Genomic DNA, 19,801 nt, shown 5'->3' with positions numbered 1-19,801 from the left:
CGGGGGAGGGAGGATCCTAGAACCAGTCCCCCATGGATACTGAGGGACAACTGTATCCATATACTCTTTTAATTCATTTTAAGTTTTTACATATAGGCGTACGTTTCACTACACGAAACGTTCCATAGCGCAGCTGCATTGGTCTCCGAGATGCTGCTATTCCTTAGGGCAAAGATTGAAAGACAGTCCATACTATTCTGTCGTCGCACCTCTGCGATGAGAACTGGGTTCATTCACGTGAGTCAGCGAAAGCATGAAGCAGCATATTCTAGTTAGGACCAACAGATAGAATACCAGGGGTTAGTTTTTAATGGATAGATCACTCTTGGGCTTTAAGACTATTATTTATATGGAATTTTTAGTTATTTAAAACTACCACAAAAAATGAATTCAAACATTATCTTAGGTTACCAAATATCTTACTTTTCTTAAACAGTTTTTTTACTCCCTTACATTTTTTAAAACATATTTTTAGATAATCAGAAGATATTGTACAATGATGGGATTGCTGAAATACAAGCATGGCTTCTCATTTCTGCTCACCAGCTATATTGGTATAAACAGCCAGCTGTGCCGTAGCCATCTGATCTGTACTGCTGCTGATCTTCTCTGTCGCAGACAGGATTACTGTGAAGGATATGCACTGGTTTTGTGTTTTTTTCAAAGATGGGTTTACATAATAATTTTCTTGTAATGAATTTCCTGTTCCTAGTATGTTCCAATCAAGAACTTACTTCAGATAGTACTTGTTTTCCCCCCTAAAAGCAGGAAGTTAACATTTTTCATTAACTGTTTTGCAGGGTTGGCTAGTTGATCTTCTCAACAAATTCGGCACTTTAAATGGGTTCCAGATTTTGCATGATCGTTTTATTAATGGATCAGCATTAAATGTTCAAATAATTGCAGCTCTTATTAAGTAAGTTATGTTTTAAAATGAATTTTAAGTGCATTATAGAAATTGCTACTTTATTGCTTAATAAAAATTGAGTTTCTTTTTTCGAGCATGGTTTCTTCTTTAATTGGTAACTTGGATTTTTTAAAGTAATATTAATAATCTGAGTTCAGTCCTAGTTGATTATAAGAAATTGAGTATTACAAGAATTTTTTGTCTTTCCTATTTCAGACCATTTGGACAGTGCTATGAGTTTCTCACTCTTCATACAGTGAAAAAGTACTTTCTTCCAGTAATAGAAATGGTTCCACAGTTTTTAGAAAACTTAACTGATGAAGAACTGAAAAAAGAAGCGAAGAATGAAGCCAAGAATGATGCCCTTTCAATGATTATTAAATCTTTGAAGAATTTGGCTTCAAGGGTTCCAGGACAAGAGGAAACTGTAAAAAATTTAGAAATATTTAGGTTAAAAATGATACTTAGGTAAGATATTTACCTCTTGAAATAATTATGTGAACATTTAGAATCATACTTAACTCTGAATTTCTCTTCTAGATTATTGCAAATTTCTTCTTTCAATGGGAAGATGAACGCCCTGAATGAGGTTAACAAGGTGATATCTAGTGTCTCATACTACACTCATCGGCATGGTAACCCTGAGGAGGAGGAGTGGCTCACGGCTGAACGAATGGCAGTAAGTCCGTGGATTCTTCTTTCATGAATAAGAATCTACCTAAGGCAAAATTTAGAATAGCTTTACGTAAGTTAGCAATATTAACATTTTAAAGAAAACCATGAAATTGGGAGGTGTTTGGATTGATTTACAACTCTGTTAATCCTAAGAATTTTTTTAAGATTTTATTTTTCCTTTTTCTCCCAAATCCCCTCAGTACATAGTTGTATATTTTACTTGTGAATCCTTCTAGTTGTGGCATGAGGGACGCTGCCTCAGCATGGCCTGATGAGTGGTGCCATGTCCATGCCCAGCATCCAAACCGGCGAAACCCTGGGCTGCTTCAGCGGAGCACGCGAACTTAACCACTGGGCCACGGGGCTGGCCCCCTAAGAATTTTTTGTAGTAACATAGTTTATTATTTGGTGGTGATACTGGTAGTAGCATAGCACATCTGAATGTCGGTGTTTGAAGGAATTATTAGCTTGCTGGGGGGAGTTGGTTGAAATGGAGTAGATAAAGGTGATCTTGGGAATAGATTGGGTAGTATCCAGTACCTAATAAATGAAGTGGCCTATTGTTCATTTGACCAATTCCACTTAAAAGATTTTAAATTAGGATATATAATTACTGGAATAAGATCTGCATGGATTAATGTTTTATCATTTTAAGAACTGCACTTAAAGTTGCATCATTTTGACATTGAAAATTTAGGAAACTTTAGGAAACTTTATTTACCATAGACATTTGTATATGTTGTAGTTTTAAAATGAATAAGTATGCCCCTTAAAAAATATTGGTTGAATAACTTTAGTGCCTGCTGTCTGACAGTACTGGGGAGACATCTGTAAAAGAACTGTCCTTGCCCTGAAGGCGGCCTCGGTTTCATAGGGGAGACAGTGCTTAGAATGCGATCAGAAGTATGTGGAGGATGCCTAGACACTGGCCTCGTATTAGGGGTCAGGTGGTAGACATTTGGTTTTGTGTATGTGATTCGCCTGTCCACCTTGTGGGAAGTCAAGCACAGAGCTACTCATAGTGTGTTCCAAGGGCTGGTTCTGGTCCTTGAGCTGTTGCCAGTCCTACATGAGTATAGGAAATAGCATTAAGTGTTTAGAAACTTTCAGAGCAATTTTATATTGTCACGTTTTTAGTGTATTTTACAAAAATGTCTGCCTGCAACAGATTAGAAATAAAAAGGTACCTTTAACAATTGAAAAGTATACTTTTCTAGCACATTTTGGTGCTAAATACTTTTCATTCTCATTAGCTTGAATACTGTATAATCATACAGTGGGGACTATTACCTTTTTGTATCATAAGTTATAGTTTAATATCTATTGGTATAGATATTAAATAAATGCCAAACAACATTGCATAGTATTATAGAAACACAGACGTGGGAAGCATACAGCCTTGATTCAGATTCCAGTTCCAATTCCAATACTTCCAAGCCTGTTTACCGTTCTGTAGCAGGATAATACATCCCTCGTTAGGATTGTTTGGAAGATTCAGGAGCTAATGGATAAGCACTACTAGTGTAATTGGTTAATAAGTAAAAGCAAAAAATAGCCTTTTCATCCAAATCAAAACTCGTATAAGGAATCCAAAGACTCTAAAATAGGTCATGTTCCCACCCTGTTTAAACCGTGGTGATTGCTGTGCTTAGGTAATATTTTTCTGAGTAAATGCTGGAGTAGAATCTTTAATGCTTTCACCGTTTGTAATTCCTGGAAGCATTTCTGTATGTGCAAAATTAAATTGTTTTTAATCAACTATTTCCATGAAGTTACTGTGATCTTTTCCTAATTTTGTATTAAAACACCTAAGCATATTACATGAGTGTATTGTATTTTGTGAGTGCTTTTCAGTTCCTACTAATGTTGTTGAAAAGTGTGAACAATACTTTATTTTTCTAAAAGCTGTGTTGTAGTTTCTGCTTTGAAAACAATTTTTGACTTCTATTTAGGAATGGATCCAGCAGAACAATATCTTATCCATAGTCTTGCGAGATAGTCTTCATCAACCGCAATATGTAGAAAAGCTGGAGAAGATTCTTCGTTTTGTCATCAAAGAAAAGGCTCTGACCTTACAAGATCTTGATAATATCTGGGCGGCACAGGTAAGCAATTTAAGTTGGTGGTATTTGGTTTGTAAAAGAAAAATACTAAAAGCCAAAGAAATATAGTAGTCATGAAATGGGATGAAGGCTTATATTGTTTGAGTTTTTGTATGTTTAGGTGCTTGTTTTCAGAAATCCTGCCAAGAATCTTTTTGAAATAGCCACTAATATTTTAAAAATGAAAATATTTCATCATCTACTCTATGTTTTTGGTAAAAGTTGGCAGTTTGTAGATGGTTTTAAATCAGAGGTAAACAGTAAAATAGTTAGGAATGTCTATTGAAAGAGCATAAGACATCTGTAATTGATTTCTTCATAAACTTAATACAAAGACAACTCCAATGCCTGCAGAGTCACTAACCCACTAGATCCCTTGCCGAGACTGTGGGATGTAAAGGATGCATAGCTTGTCAGAAGGCCAGTCACCTTTTTGGTTTCACAGCTAGAAACTTTATAATTCCTTTGATTATCTTAATGACAAGTTTCTGCTCATGGATCACTCGGGAAGTATGGGAGTTCTAGGTTACAAAGCTTTGTTTTTTGAGTATATAGCCACCAAGAAAACATTCAGTTTTGCCTTTGAGTGTTTAAAATTCCAGTTTTGAAACAATACCATTGGTGTGCTTTATTTTTCTCCTCTTGCAGTGTTAAAATTGGCACACTAAATTCAATAAACTAATAAAGTTCACATCAGTTCCCAAGGTATACATTAACCATGTATATCAAGAAATTGAATTGTCAGGTTTTAGGTGGCAGTTCTGAAGCATGTAAAATGTTAGGAGTTTTCTTATGTTACACCGTAAGATGAAGGAGATGGGAATGCTTCATTAATTTAATAGTTGTCAGCAGGCAGTAGACACTACTTATCTGCTGTTCAGATTCTAGTATCCTATGATGTTCTTTGTCTTTTCAATAGGCGGGGAAACATGAAGCCATTGTGAAGAATGTACATGATCTATTGGCAAAGCTGGCATGGGATTTTTCTCCTGAACAACTTGATCATCTTTTTGATTGCTTTAAGGTAATAGTTAACAAAGTAAAGTATTACCATTTCATTTTTAATAGAATTAATTCATTAGATCTGTGAGTAGCTCTTAGCCAAGAAATATTTAAATAGAAATCATTAAATAGTCTCTAGTGTGAAGGAATTGGCCATTGTTTTCTTTTCCAATGAGAACTTGATGTTCATTTTTGTAATAGTAGCCCTCATAAACAAGGATTTTCTTTTAACTCAGGTTGTCAATTTGGACTTATTTCCTGTAGCAGTTTGTATTTTTATTCTAGGTTCAGGTGAAGTGTAGGACTGTGGGGAAGAATGATTAGTTACAATGGAAACTGAGGAGGAGACAGCAAGGGATGAGCAGGGCCTCGGTATTCTGGCGTGATATGCATAGGCAGATTGGAAATGTAATTCATAAGGTAGCCCGAGAGCCCCTGCAGTCACACCTGCATTGGTGCCGTCATGTCGTGTAGTAGTCTCTCTCCACTTGCTGGTATTGGGTTTGTAAAAGCCAAATGATTGGTGAATTTGTGGATTAAGAAAATAGGACCTTATAAGGTGTTCCATTAACAATTTACATTAGATCACAGAGGTATCTTGTTAAAAATAACATTTCTACTGCCTGCTGGTAGGAACACAAGTTGCTACAACCTCTTTGGAAAATAGTTTGGTATTTCTGGAGAAGCGTAAGATTCTCATGACTCATCAGTTTGACTTCTGAATATATACTCTAGGGAAACTTCTGCAACTGCTGCACACGTGCAACAGGATACATGTTCAGCATTTGTAGTGGAATTATTTAATAACAAAAAATCGCTATGTAGAATGGATCAGTAAATTGTGGAATGTTCATATAATGAAACAATTCACGACAATGAGAAGGCAAATTCTAGCAACTCAACCACATACATGGTTGAAGAAAGGAATGAAGTCACACAAGTATTCATATGCCTTGATTGCATTAACATAAACTGCAGGAATAGACCCAGCTGGCTTCTGGAGTGCTGCTTATCATGTGTTATTTTTGACCTGGGTAGTAGTTACACAGGTGTTTACATTACGCACTATAATGTATATATTTATACCTTCCTTGATATGTATTTCACCATAGGAGGAAAAAAATAATACCAATTATTGGTTTCCACCGCAGATTAATTAAATCCACATTGCTAGGTATGGGGCCTAGTAGTCTGTATTTTTAAGACAGATTCTCAGATGAATCTTAAGCACATTAACGTTGTAAATCACTGCCTTATGGAGAAATTCAGTTTCAAGTACCTCAAAGGCACCTGAGGAGAGAATAGAATCAGTTATCATGGGTGCGCTAAAGTTAATTGCCATTCACTTTTAATCTTGAGATGACTTCTGAAATGGTGGTGCGTGACCAATGATTGCCATGATGGGAGAAAGAAAGAAGAGGTGGACTGTCATTACATTCCCTGAACACGCCTCTTTTAAGGATGGTCTAAATGCAGTCATAGTCTAAATATAAAAATCTCTTATCTATTTTTCCCCCCTTTGGCTTAACAGATGTTTATTGAGCACTTGTTTGGTAACAAGCACTATTTTTTGAAGTGTTGGTAAATCAAGCAATTCTTGTGGAATGCGCCTTAACTTCTTTCTACTAAAGCCGAGTCAAAGGAAACATGAAGTCCAGGTCACTTTGCAGTTCTTTATAGACTGCAACCAGATGATTTCAAACTTGTTGATTGGACTTTGCTGACGTATGTGCCTCGTCTAGTTTTTAAATGTTTGAATTCTAAGTAAGTCTTGGTTCTTCAGAGCAGTCCCACCAGTTTGCGGTCCCACCAAGAGTTTCACATCCTTGTCAACACTTGTTTTTGTCAGAACTCTGGATTTTTGACAGTCTGCTTGGTGTGAAATGTTACATCATTGAGGTATTGGTTTTTATATCCTTGATCATTATGAGGTTGAATATCTTTTCATATGTTTGTATTCTTTTGTGTGTGTGTGAAAAGCCTTATTCAAGTCTTTTGCCTAATTTTTCGCTATCGGATTGTTTGTATTTTTCTTGTTGATTCGTAGGAATTCTTGACATATTCTGAATGCTAGTTCTTATCAGTTCAGGTGTTGCAAATAATTTCTCCCACTTTGTGGTTGTCTTTTATATTCTCCTTATGGTAGTTTTTTGTTTTCTCTTTTGTTTTTTCACTGAGAATGATTTGCCGTGAGCTAACATCTATTGCCAGTCTTCCTCTTTTTTTGCTTGAAGAAGATTCACGCTGAGCTAACATCTGTGCCAGTCTACCTCTGTTTTGTATGTGGGTTGCCACTGCAGTATGACCACTGATGCGTGGTCTAGGTTGTTGCCCACTGAAGCAGAGCGTGCCAAGCTTAACCAGTAGGCCGTAGGGCCTGCCCCATCCTTACAGTGGTTTTTGATGAACAGATGTTCTTAATTGATTTCTCCTTTTTATATGTAATTATTTTACTATATATCCCTTAGAGATGAGTACACAAAAAATTCACAATAGCATTGTCATACCTAAAAAACGAATAATTCCATAATATCATCAGATAGTGTTAAAACTTCCAGTTGTCTCAGATCATACTTTATTTTTGATGTTTGTTTCCATCAGGATCCATACTTTGTAACTGGTTGCATATGTGTTTCAAGTCTCTTCGAATCTGTAGTTTCCCCCTTTATCTTTTTCTTTCCTTGCAATTTATTTGTTGACGAAAGTGGATTGATTGTTGCCTTTTTGTATGTCAAAAGTAGAATATAATTCCCCCTCCTTGTGCTAGAATACATTATAGGTTTCGATGTGCTCTTCCTTCAGGAGGCATGCAATGCTTGGTTAGCTCTCTTTTTAAGATCTTCTTAATTTTAATCTTTCAGTCTTATACACTTAGTAGTTTTCATATTCCTTTCCTAATTTTGAGCGGCTAGGAGGAATTCAAAGGATGCATTCAAGTCATTTTCCAAGACATCCTGTATTTATTTCAAACGTCTGTGTAATAATTCCATTGTAAGGATTTTCTGTAATTAATCATCCTTCTACTGTTTGCCACTAGTTTGATTTCAGTTTATTTTCTAAGAAACACTGATTAGCCACTTTAAACATACAGTTTTCCTTATTGCATGCTGACCTCTACCCACTAGATGCCACTAGCAAATACCTCTCCCCCCTAATTGTATAAACTGGGCTTTTTGAAAAATAGCGTTTTAGAGAGGGTTTTTTCCATTTTAGAGTTTAAAGTGAGTATTTCATCTTCCAAATTTAAATAGCATTGTATCATTTCTATCTCAGTTAGAAATTATTATTCTTGGTTAATAACAAACCTTGCCGCAGACTTTTGTTTTCAAATGCGTAATATGCGTTGCTCTATAAGCAGCTTTTTTCATTTATTATGAAAATGTTCTCTATCTAATCGTCTGTATCATCTCTTAAGATAACTTAAAAGTCACAAATAGACTGAATCTAAGGCAGTGGTTTTCAACACGGGGTGATCTGTGGCCACCGTGCCCCCCTCCCGATATTTGGCAATATCTGGAGACATTTTTGGTTGTCACAGCTAGAAGGAGGAGTTGCTACTGGCTTCCATTAGGTAGAGGCCAGAGATGCTGCTAAACTTCCTACAATGCATGGGACACACCCCCACGACAAAGAATTTTCCTGCCCAAATGTCAGTAGTACCAAGGTTGAGAAAGCCTGATCCTGAGGTATTTAACTATAAATGGAGATTCCTGTTTCCTGCAGTTTGCCTTATCTCTCAGGTATCACTTAAATAATCGTGTGCTCAGCTATGTTGTCTTTCCAATCCAGTGACACTTATTTTAAGCAGTGAGAAATAAATATGTTTTCATGTCATTTAAAAATTTTTTCTAGGCCAGTTGGACAAATGCAAGTAAAAAGCAACGTGAAAAACTACTTGAGCTGATACGCCGTCTTGCAGAAGATGACAAAGATGGTGTGATGGCACACAAAGTGTTGAACCTCCTCTGGAACCTGGCCCACAGTGATGATGTGCCTGTAGACATCATGGACCTGGCTCTCAGTGCCCACATAAAAATACTAGATTATAGTTGTTCCCAGGTAAGTGTGTGCTGCTTTGTTTGCTTTTTTTTTTTTTTTTAAAGATTGGCACCTGAGCTAACAGCTGTTGCCAGTCTTTTTGTTGTTGTTGTTGTTTATTTGTTTCTTTTGCTTTTTATCCCAAATCTCCCCAGTATGTAGTTGTATGTTTTAGTTGTGGGTCCTTCTAGTTGTGGCATGTGGGACGCCGCCTCAACATGGCCTGATAAGCGGGGCCATGTCCGCACCCAGGATCCGAACTGGCGAAACCCTGGGCCATCGAAGTGGTGCTTGCAAACTTCACCAGTCGGCCACAGGGCCAGCCCCTGCTTTGTTCACTTTTTGTGACCCTTCACAATTAGGATAGCTTAGATACAGAATAGTTCCAGGTTTTTCTGACATTGTCGTTTTTGAAGTGACTTGAAAATTATTTTCTTCATGTAAGTCTGCCTTCCTCTTCCTAGGTCTCTATGTCAAAGTTTTGTGTATCATCTGAAAAGCATTTTAGTCTCCTTGGGAGCAAGACAATATAAACAAAACAGGTTATGTAGTGGTAGTATTGTCAAATGTTTGCTGCTGAAATACCAGTTTCAAATAGATCCTAAGATACTAAAGCTGGGGCCGGCCCGTGGCCTAGTGGTTAAGTTCGCACACTCCACTTCGGCGGCCCAGGGATTTGCTGGTTCAGATCCTGGGTGCAGACATGGCGCGCTGCTCATCAAGCCGTGTTGTGGCAGCATCCTGGGTGCCACAACTAGAAGGACCTACAACTACAATATACAACTATGTACCAGTGGGCTTTGGGAGAAAAAGGAAAAATGAAATCTTTAAAAAAAAAAAAGCTGTTTAAGGACTTTAAAGGTAAGAGAAGTTAGGTTTTCTTTGCTCTTAGGGAAGTTAAGAAAAATTAGTAGAATTTCCTGAACAATAAAACATTATTGCCTTTCCTGTGAGCAAATCACACAGCAGCTCCCCTGCATTCTGATTTGTCAAGTGTGTATCTTTTAACTCATGGTAAAATGAACGTTGCTGAATAACTGATTTCCCACTTGTTAAGCCTGTTTGCTATACTGGTGAGCTGCAATTTAGGTAAGGTTAAAGAAAAGAAGCTCACGTAGGTGTATGTGATTCAGATGCTACTCCCTTTTTGCCTATACTTGCTTGTGACAGTTCATTAACTATTTGGTATATCAAATAGTAATAAGAACTTTGTGTTTAAATTATTTCATTGAACAGAGACACATATGCACAAATAATTCAAACTTAAAATTGTTGGGTACACAAACCTGCATTTCTGATTACTATTGACTTAGGGGAAGGAGTAAAGTAAATGAGGAGAGAAGTAAAATATCGTATGTGAGATAATTTTGAGTTTAGAACATTATTTTTTAACTGCTTATACTGTTTCTATTCCTTTCTCTCCCTCTGTGTATGTGGATATGTCCTTATTTTGATTTTGCTGAATTTTTTAAACTTATTTTAAACTTATTTGCCATACCATTATTTTCTTGGTAGAATACAAATTTTCAATGTTCCTCACTGTGCTAAAAAACCTATATAGAGTAACAATTAGGGTTGTATGTTATTGCTCAATTTTATTATGTGATAGAGTCTCTTAAAATATTGGATAAAAGCTAAACGCCCACCTTCTGTGTGCCTAATATTTAGGATCTATACCTTTGTGTGGATATATCTGAGTCCAGGTCATGTTGAGCTTTTATTACAGTATTTTACGCTTTTGGAGTTTTGGTAGTAAATGTGAAATACAAAGGTACTTAAAGCAGCTTTTTCTTTTTAATTACTATTAAACTCTTTATTGCGCTTATGGCAAAATGTATGTGATGCGAACCTTACAAGAAAAGCTCTATTTTGTAATTCTCAACATAAGTTGTGAAGGCGGGATTCTCTTGAGTATTGACCTATATAAAACAGTGTAATTGTTTGTTTAAGGACCGTGACACACAGAAGATCCAGTGGATAGATCGCTTTATAGAAGAACTTCGTACTAATGACAAATGGGTTATTCCCGCGCTGAAGCAAATCAGAGAAATCTGTAGTTTGTTTGGTGAAGCACCTCAAAATTTGAGGTAAGGCTTTTAACAGAGAATTTCAATATTTTCATTGATGTATTTTATTGAAAAGAAACAACATTATCAGTTGGTAAAAGCAAATTTTAAAAAAGAAAATTAGAGTGGGGTGACAGGAGGCTGAGAGAAGGGTTAATGTGGATGAAAGAAGATTCCTGTATCATATACAGCTCTGATTTTATTAACGAGGAAATAAGCCACAATTAAGTGAGAAGTATCAGAATCAAGATGATAATACTGCCTTTCAAAAGGTTCTTGGTTCACAATTATCTCTAATTCCAGCAAGTATTATGGACAGTTTCATGGCATGTGTTGTATCTGTTAATCTCATTCATCATTTCATTTTATCTTTCTTGCTTTGTTTTCTCTTTGTGCAGTGGCCATCCTTTCTATCTCGTATTATATATTTCTCATAGACCTTATTGTTTCCTTAATTGGCTCACTCTGAAATATTTAACATTTTAGTAACTTCAAAACATCATACTACAGAAGCTTTCAAAGTAAAATAAACCTGTTTCTTATTTGTTTAATAGTTAATTTTTAAATTTAATTTCAGAGATTAGACTGCAAGTATGTTTAAATTATGAAAGATATAAAAATACATTTTTCTGATTTATTTTAGCTAAATTTCTGTTAAATAGCTGTCTTTGAATACATTATCTTACATGCCAAATTCTAGTTACCGGAATAATTTGTCTTTGTATTTTCTGGTTATAAGAGTTGCAACTGATAACATGCAAAGGAAGAATAAGGAAGAGAGAGAGCTAGGTATAGTGCAAAGAATATTAACAGTGGAGTTAGGATTCCTGGGCATGACTCTTGTGTGTAACCAGTCGTATCATGTTGTAAAGATTCTCTAATCTGAAGACATATATTTTTCTGTGTATAAAATTAAATGATTACCAAGATCTTTTACAGCTCTAGATTATTATGATTATGCCTAAGGCAGAAGTAGAAAAGTTCGTGTATACTTTGGTTTTAACAGTTGAACTTTGTATCATTTTTTCCCAAAGCTGGATAAATAATATGAAATTAGAAAAGCTATAGGGATAAACAGTGGAGAAAATTCAGACGTATATCTTATTAACAGTAACATTTATTTGAGGGACGTATTTTGATTGCGTTTTGCCCGCTGTACATAGTGCCTCTTGGCCTTTCTCAAGTGAATTCATCTGTCGTAGATAGACACAGTAGCTTACATACTCTTCCTAAGGAGCAGTGGCTTCATCTCCACAAGAGTACTCATGGCTATGAAAGTTGATTGATGTCCCTGTAGGTGGCAAAACAGGTTGGCAAGGGACTAGATACCTTTCTGGTGCTATCTCTGGGCAAACTTGGCTACAAACCAAGTGTCCCAGAATGTGCCGTTAATGGATAATAAATAAAACTTTACTGAAAGCATTTTCTTTGATTAAATTCTTCACTGCAATTAAAGCATAATCTTTGTAGTGCTAATCTTGCAAGGGGTGTTTCTATTTTATAATTCTGGGAATAATCATGTGAGTTTATACAAGTGCTGTGGTACTACTGTAGTATAGGAGGAAATAGCAGTCATTGAAGTAGACTCCCATGGTTTGAAATTGGAGAATGTTAATGCATAGTTTTCACGTGAAAAAGAATAATGGGATAAACGTCTCATTTTTCGAGACATCAATTATTTTCTTTTAAATTGCTTGATATTGTCATTAAAGAGAGTAAATGGCCAAAAGTGTAATTCAGTTATAAAGGAAACCATTCTAAGTTTTTAAATTAGTAGGTAAGAATTTAGAGTTTATAAGCTCTTGTGATTACAACAGAGTTTAATTGCCTAATTATATTGTTAAGTTCTTCTCGTTTCAGTCAAACTCAGCGAAGTCCCCATGTATTTTATCGCCATGACTTAATCAATCAACTTCAGCACAATCATGCTCTAGTTACTTTGGTAGCAGAAAACCTCGCAACTTATATGGAAAGCATGAGACTGTATGCTAGAGGTATGTATTGTAAGCTGGCGTGAACTATGGAGAAGAACAGCAACTTCCTTACTAGCGTCCTTTGGGGGCGTTAATTACCTTAGGAATGACAACAGAGGTATTTTTAAAGATACAACATAATTGGGTTTATAAATTGTTTCTTTTAGAGTTTATGATCCACTTTACTCCCAACTCTTACACGCCCTAAATTCCAGGCCAGCATTCCAAGGCTCTTTACTAAGTGCGTGCCTTCCCCACTCTCTTTGTAAATTCATTTCTTTTTGTTCCCTGCCTGGGAGCTCTGCCTGCCTGTACTACAATTGGTTGTTACCTTCTTAGGTATGTACTTGCCTCATTTTCAACCTTTGTTTCCTTGCTACCACCACCTTATTCTTTTCAAGAAAACTTATTGAAGTCTATTCTTTTTTTTAAAGATTTTATTTTTCCTTTTTCTCCCAAAGACCCCCGAGTACACAATTGTGTATTTTTAGTTGTGGGTCCTTCTAGTTGTGGCATGTGGGGTGCCGCCTCAGCATGGCTTGACGAGCGGTACCATGTCTGTGCCCAGTATTCGAACCACCGAAACCCTGGTCCGCTGAAGCAGAGTGCGCGAACTTAACCACTTGGCCACAGGGCCGGCCCCTGTTCTTGAATGTATTATAATGTAATAATCTGTTATAATCCTAAATCTATGTTTCATATAAGTGCTTCAGACTTTATTAATTAAAATTTCACAAGAATAGAGATGCAAGGCTTCAAGAATCCACATGTTTAATCGGTTTCCAAAATGTGAATTTGTCTAGCCATATTAGGGTAAAGTTTCCTGTAGTTTCAACATCCAGTCTTTAAGTGCCTGCCATATGTGGAAGTCTGTTTCAGTGCTCTTTTGCCCTCTGACAGTTGTGTCTGAGTTTGTGCTAGAGTACAGATGGGTTCTTAGTACATATTCCTCTGTCTTACGCCAGATTCGTAGGTCCCAAAAACTATTTTATAGGCTTGTTTGTTCCCGAAGCTGTAGAAATTAAACTTTATGTTACCAGTGTTAAAGATAGACTTGAGCATAATGGTTACTGAACACACCACTCGCATAACATGGTATAGTAGAATCTGCAGAAGCCAATAGTAGATATTAAAAATGAGGATACTTCTGATACTCATTATTTAAAGAGTAGACTCTTGGCATTATTGAATAAAACCCCAAGGTGCTTATAAATCATGAGAGTTTGGCTTAACACATATAGTATGTACATTCCCATATAAAATTCAGATAAACATAATTGAAAAATTAAGCAGGTCTTCATATACCCCTAGTGATTTTGTTGACCTATTCTTCCATTTACCTCCTCTGGGCCTGCTGAGTTCTAGTAGGCAGTAGGTTGTAGAGCTAGGTAAGCAGTCTATGCATCAGGCAGCTGGTAAGCACCAGGTAATGATCTTTTATCATTTCAATCCTAAGGTTTTTCTACGCAGCATGATAGAACAATCAGGGCAGTGTAGGCATGTGACCCTGTGAATTATATTCTGTACCAAATGCAAGCAAAATCAGAGAGTGGCACAAAAGGTTTCCATGTCGTTATACCCAAGTATGCAAGCATCTGGGCTCAGTTTAACCTAACTCCAGTTTTGTGTTATGGTCTCTTCTTTCTGGTACAAAGCCCTCACAGATGGCAGTGCATGCCTTCCCTCAGAATGGAACATAAATCATATGTGCTGCAATGCTGATTTTTATTTGCTTCACTTGAACATGGTGTTTCACTTAATTTTATCATCAGAGGTTGGGGACCCTGTTATCAGGGCAATCAGGAGATGGTGCATGTGCATTTCAGCTTCACTCGAGTTTTCTGCTCTGTTGTAGTCAAATTCTACATGAATCATTGCTTCATCTCAATTTCGTGGCCACAAGAATGTTTTCAGTCTTCAGTTTCACCTCCTTTCGTTGTCTGTATCTCCACAAAGTAAGAGATGTGAATCTGCATGGTCAGATTGCCTCGATTTGAAACGTGACCCAAACATATTAGCTGTGTGACCTTGGAGAAGTTATTTATGCTAGAACAATGCCTGGCACTTAGTAAACTCTTGAATTTTTGTTCTTATTGATATGTTCGTTTGAATTCATTGACACCCTTTTCTCCCCTGCCTTCTGTTTCTCCTACCTTTGATACCTTTTCATCCTCTATTACAGTACTCTGCTGAAAAATACTGATCAGTCTACAGATACTTAAATATGGGGGGAAAAGTAATTTTTAAAACTAGTAAAATTCTCCTGTTAAACTTTTCGCAGCATTAAATCACTTCTGTGGTAACATCAACCAATTTGTGAATTTGCAATTCTAAATTAAATTATAATTCTGCCTCCATATAATAAAAATGTTGCATGGATCCCATTAGGTATGAGACATTTTATTTAGCTGAATAACTCGTGCCTCCACAGTTCAATGATAATCTCAATTTCTGATAACTTTTTCACCAATATTAAGTTTTTGTTCTGCCCATATTTCATCTCCACTATCATCCTCAGCTCTGGGAAAACATTTCGTCAGTTGTATGGTCAGCTGATCCTACCTCTTGTTCTAACAGTAGTTAGTGAAAGTAATGAACTTATTATTATTCTCTACAGTATTGACTCGTGTTCTTACTACTAGTGCTTTTAGGCACTGGTACTTAACAAATCCTTTCTTAAAAGCTTTTTATGTGTATATAGCAAAGTGTAAAACCGTCTTTCAGTTTTCACTCAAGGTTTACTTCATTGGTAGGATAGTCATTGTACTGACTTGAACACTTATGGGAAGTTGTATTTACCATTTTTCCTGTTTTGTGGATAGGGTTGGAGGACTTGTCTTCATTGCACATCCCATTTTTGCATTCCGTTTTCTAAGAACTGCCACTTTGAATGACCTCTTCCCCAGTCTCTTACATCCAAAACTGGCAGTTTTTAAGAACTCTTGATGAGTTGTCATTCACCAACTGTGCTCTGTGTTAGGATGCACATCCTAGGCTAGATTTTCTCAGTAGTGCTGGCTCATTCCTACACATCAGCTGTGAAATACTGTTAAGTCTGTGTGGGTTCTTTGTGATTTAAAAACATTAAACTAGTATCCATTTTATGAACCATTTATAGTTCTCTGGAGTAATGGCTATTTCCAGGCTTGGTGCAGGGACAGTACAAGATGATCCTTGACCATCTGATTCTAGAAAGTGAGAAAGTGCTTGAGGAATCATAGTGACATGTCAAAGAAACACAGGAGTTGGCTCTCACTGGCCAAAACTGGATCAAAAGAAATAATGAAAATAACTAAACCCATTAAGTGAAATATGAACCCTTCAGTCTATACCGAAAGAAAGGAAAATACCAACTAATAAATATAGAACATATGATGATGATAAAAAACCGAGGAATGAGGGATTTAACTTCTGGAGTGGTGGGAATAAGATGCCCATTGGACCTTCTCCTTAACAAAACAACCATTTAACTAGAGATAATTATTTTAAAAATAATCATTTAAAGTATATGGGAATTGTCTTAAGGGGGTACAGCAAATGGGGAAACATATACTCAAGAAAATCTACGAAATCGCAGAAGGAACAGCAAGAATCTATAGCATTTGAGCCATACCTCACTCCCTTCTGCCGGTCTAGGGCTGTGGTTCCACCACAGGAAGGGCAAGCTATTGGTATTTCTCTTCCCCAGTCCTGTGTTGCAGAAACTCTATTCTAGGCAATCATGGCAGGAGGACTAAGACTCGCTTATCTTACCCAGCGCCTACTCATAGGGCGGAAGCTTTACTCCAGGTATGGCAGGCTGAGAATACTTGAGTCCTGGTTACCCCTGCTACAGCTTGCTCAGAAGATAGAAGTTCCATGCCAGGAGGGGCATACTGAGAAAACCGGGGACTATGACCAGCACCACTCATAGAGCCAGGGGTATCACTCTGAGAGAAGCTTCCTGCTGTTGCCACCAGCTCCTATGCGGTGGTACAGAAGTTCTGCCCAGTCGGAGAGACAAGCTGTGAGAATGAAGAGCTCAGCAGTTAGGCTTGAAGAGACTAACTTTATTTGGACCAGATCATGCCATTCCTAAGGGTGTTATCAAAACCAGTGGAAATTTTGGTGCAGAGCAATTAAGAGGGTACTTGTAGCTCCGTGTACTCATATCAACAAGCAAAAACAGCTGAGCAACCAGCAGTTTAACAGAGAGATCTAGATAAAGAAACAACCAAGGTGAGCCCTCCTGGGCTCAGTCAGGCCAGGGAGGTCAGGAATGCTGTGCACATGCATTCGACTGCACCCATTCAGAAGCAGTCAGAGCAGGACGTGTGGGACAAGTTGTATGCATTACACAATCTACACACAGATCCATCAACAAAGGCTCGAAGCTTCACTAGCACAGTTACTTAAATTCAACTTCTGACCAAATACTGCATGAATGATAAACTACCCAGACCCAGGGGCAACCACTAGGAAGCTTGCTTAAAATATAATTGCATGTATCCCTGGCAGTCTGGAAGACTACATGTCATGCCCAAGACTGCACCCTCTCAGGAGTAATTGGAAAGAGAATATCTGAGCTACCAGTCCCTGACTGAATGTGAAACAAAGGAATAAACTCCTTGGACAGTGATGGTAAATTCCAGACCACGCACGTGTCCAATGATAAGGGTGAAAATCTAACTTGCCAAAGGGACTTACTTAAGCACAACCTTTGAGCAATAAGGGGATTATGCTGACCCAGGAGCAACCCGTAGGTAGCCAGACTAAAAGATAAGAACAAGGGGAAAGCACTGTGGATGAGATAGACTTCACAGAGTTAGTGAAGCCCCGTCACTAAACAGCCAGGCAAACAGTGTCACCCTGGGAGGGTGTGGTGTCTGTCTCCAAGTTGCTACAATATATCTAAGATTCCTGTATTTTAACAAAAAAAGATGCCAAGTGTCACCCATACGTACACAGACAACAGAAACTGCCTCTGAAGGGGCCCAGATGGTGGACTTTGGAGACAGATACTTGAAAGTAGCTGTTACAAGTATGTCACAGAAATTAATGAACTCTTGTCTAAAGAATTAAAGGAAGGTATCATGACATTGTTTTAGTTAAAAATGCCAGTACAGAGATAGAAACTATTTTAAAAAAGAAAGAACGAAGCAAATGGAAATTCTGGAGTTGAAAAGTACAATAGCCAAAATGAAAATTTCACTAGGGGCTGAACAGTAGATTTGAGGGGCAGAAGAAAGAATTGGTGAATTATAGATCAGTAGAGATTACACAGTCTGAAGAACAAGGGAAAGAGGATGAATAAAAATGAATAGATTCTTAGGGAAGTATGGGACAGCATTAATAGTGCCAACAGGGGCTGGCCCTATGGCCGAGTGGTTAACTTCACATGCTCCGTTTTGGCGGCCCAGGGTTTCATTGGTTCGGATCCTGGGTGTGGACGTGGCATCACTCATCAGGCCATGCTGAGGTGGCATCCCACATTGCACAACTAGAAGGATCTACAACTAGAATATGTAACTATGTACCGGGGGGCTTTGGGGAGAAGAAGGAAAAGAAGAAAAAAGATTGGCAACAATTGTTAGCTCAGGTGCCAATCTTTTAAAAAAAGAAAAGAAAAATGCCAACACATGTAATGGGAATACCAGAAAGATAGGGGGGAGAGAGAAGGGGGCGGAAAAACATAATTGCTGAAAGCTTCCCAAATTCAGTGAGAGACATTAACCTACACATCCAAGAAGCTCGACTCCAAGTAGGTTAAATGCAGAGAGACTCAGGTGCAGACACATCATGGTAAAAAAGAAAACCTTGAAGGTAGTAAGAGAGAAATGACTGTTCGTCCATAAGGAAACCCCAATAAAAATAACAACTGATTTCTTATGAGAACATTCGAGGCCAGAAGGCAATAGGACAACATATCACAGTGCTCGGGGCAGGGGAGGAACCTGACAACTAAGATTCTCTTATTCAGCAAAACTGTCTTTTAGAAACGAAGGCAGGGTAAAGACATTCCCAGATAAATGCTGAGAAAATTTGTTGCTAGCAGATGTGCCTTCCAAGGAATACTAAAGGAAGTGACACCAGATAGTAATACAAAGCTGCAGAAAAAAGGAAATTTGGAAATTTTGCAAGTGTATGGAAATTATATACTCCTAACTAACCAGTGGGTCAAGGAAGAAATGACAGAGCCAGCCGTGATGGCCTAGTGGTTAAAGTTCGGCACTCACTACTTTCGTGGCCCAGGTTTGCTTCCTGGTCGTGGAACCACACCACCTGTCAGTTGCCATTCTGTGGTGGCAGCTCACATAGAAGAACTAGAACAACAAGGATATACAAACATAAACTGAGGCTTTGGGGAGGTAAAAACCTAAAAAAAGAGGAAGGTTGGCAACAGATATTAGCTCAGGGCGAATCTTTCCCTGTTAAAAAAAAAAAAAGAAGAAAGGACAAGTGAAAGGAGACTATACGGAGATGAATGAAAACACAAAATGCCAAAACTTATAGAGCATTGCTAAATCAGCGCTTAGAAGAAAATTTATGGCTCTGAATGCCTGTATTAAGGAAGGAGGCAAATCAGTAACTAACTTTTCACCTTCAGAAACTAGAATAGAGCAAACTAAACCCACCCAAAGCTAGAAGGAGGAAGGAAATAATGGTTAGAGTGGAAATAAATGAAATAGGGAAGAGAAAAATGCAGAAAATCAATGAAGCTGAAAGCTGGTTCTTTGAAAAGATCAGCACAATTGACAGATCTTTAGCTAGGCTAAGAGGACTCAATTATGAAAATCAAAAATGAGAAGGCATCACTACCAACCTTACAAAAAGAAAAAGTATGAGAGAATAGCAAATTACTGAAATTGACTCAAGAAGCAATTAAAAAGTTGAATAGGTATAACAAGTAAAGATTGAATTAATAATCAAAAGACATTCTCACTGAGAAAAGCCCAGGACCAAATGGCTTCATTGGTGAATTTTACTGAGCATTTAAAGAATTAACACTGATCCTTCAGAACTTCTTTCCAAAAAAATAAAAGAACACTTCCCAACTCA

General features: G+C 37.5%; 1 protein-coding gene across 4 annotated transcripts in view; it reads left to right on the top strand.

The window, feature by feature from the left end:
• The window catches only part of USP9X (ubiquitin specific peptidase 9 X-linked), a 147,624-nt gene that overhangs the window by 61,767 nt on the left and 66,056 nt on the right, over window positions 1-19,801 (top strand). For 2 of the 4 annotated variants that reach the window (XM_046673909.1, XM_046673907.1), the window contains exons 7-14: window positions 801-916; window positions 1,124-1,375; window positions 1,448-1,586; window positions 3,535-3,687; window positions 4,604-4,708; window positions 8,539-8,745; window positions 10,675-10,811; window positions 12,651-12,784. In XM_046673909.1, the coding sequence (XP_046529865.1) occupies window positions 801-916; window positions 1,124-1,375; window positions 1,448-1,586; window positions 3,535-3,687; window positions 4,604-4,708; window positions 8,539-8,745; window positions 10,675-10,811; window positions 12,651-12,784 (1,243 nt within the window). Of the gene's footprint in view, window positions 1-800; window positions 917-1,123; window positions 1,376-1,447; window positions 1,587-3,534; window positions 3,688-4,603; window positions 4,709-8,538; window positions 8,746-10,674; window positions 10,812-12,635; window positions 12,785-19,801 lie in introns of all 4 variants that reach the window. The other 2 variants (XM_046673908.1, XM_046673906.1) reach the window with 1 other exon arrangement.

This window comes from Equus quagga, chromosome 10, assembly GCF_021613505.1.
Source record: "Equus quagga isolate Etosha38 chromosome 10, UCLA_HA_Equagga_1.0, whole genome shotgun sequence".
Classification (NCBI taxonomy): domain Eukaryota; kingdom Metazoa; phylum Chordata; class Mammalia; order Perissodactyla; family Equidae; genus Equus; species Equus quagga.
This window is presented reverse-complemented; position numbering and strand designations above follow the sequence as displayed.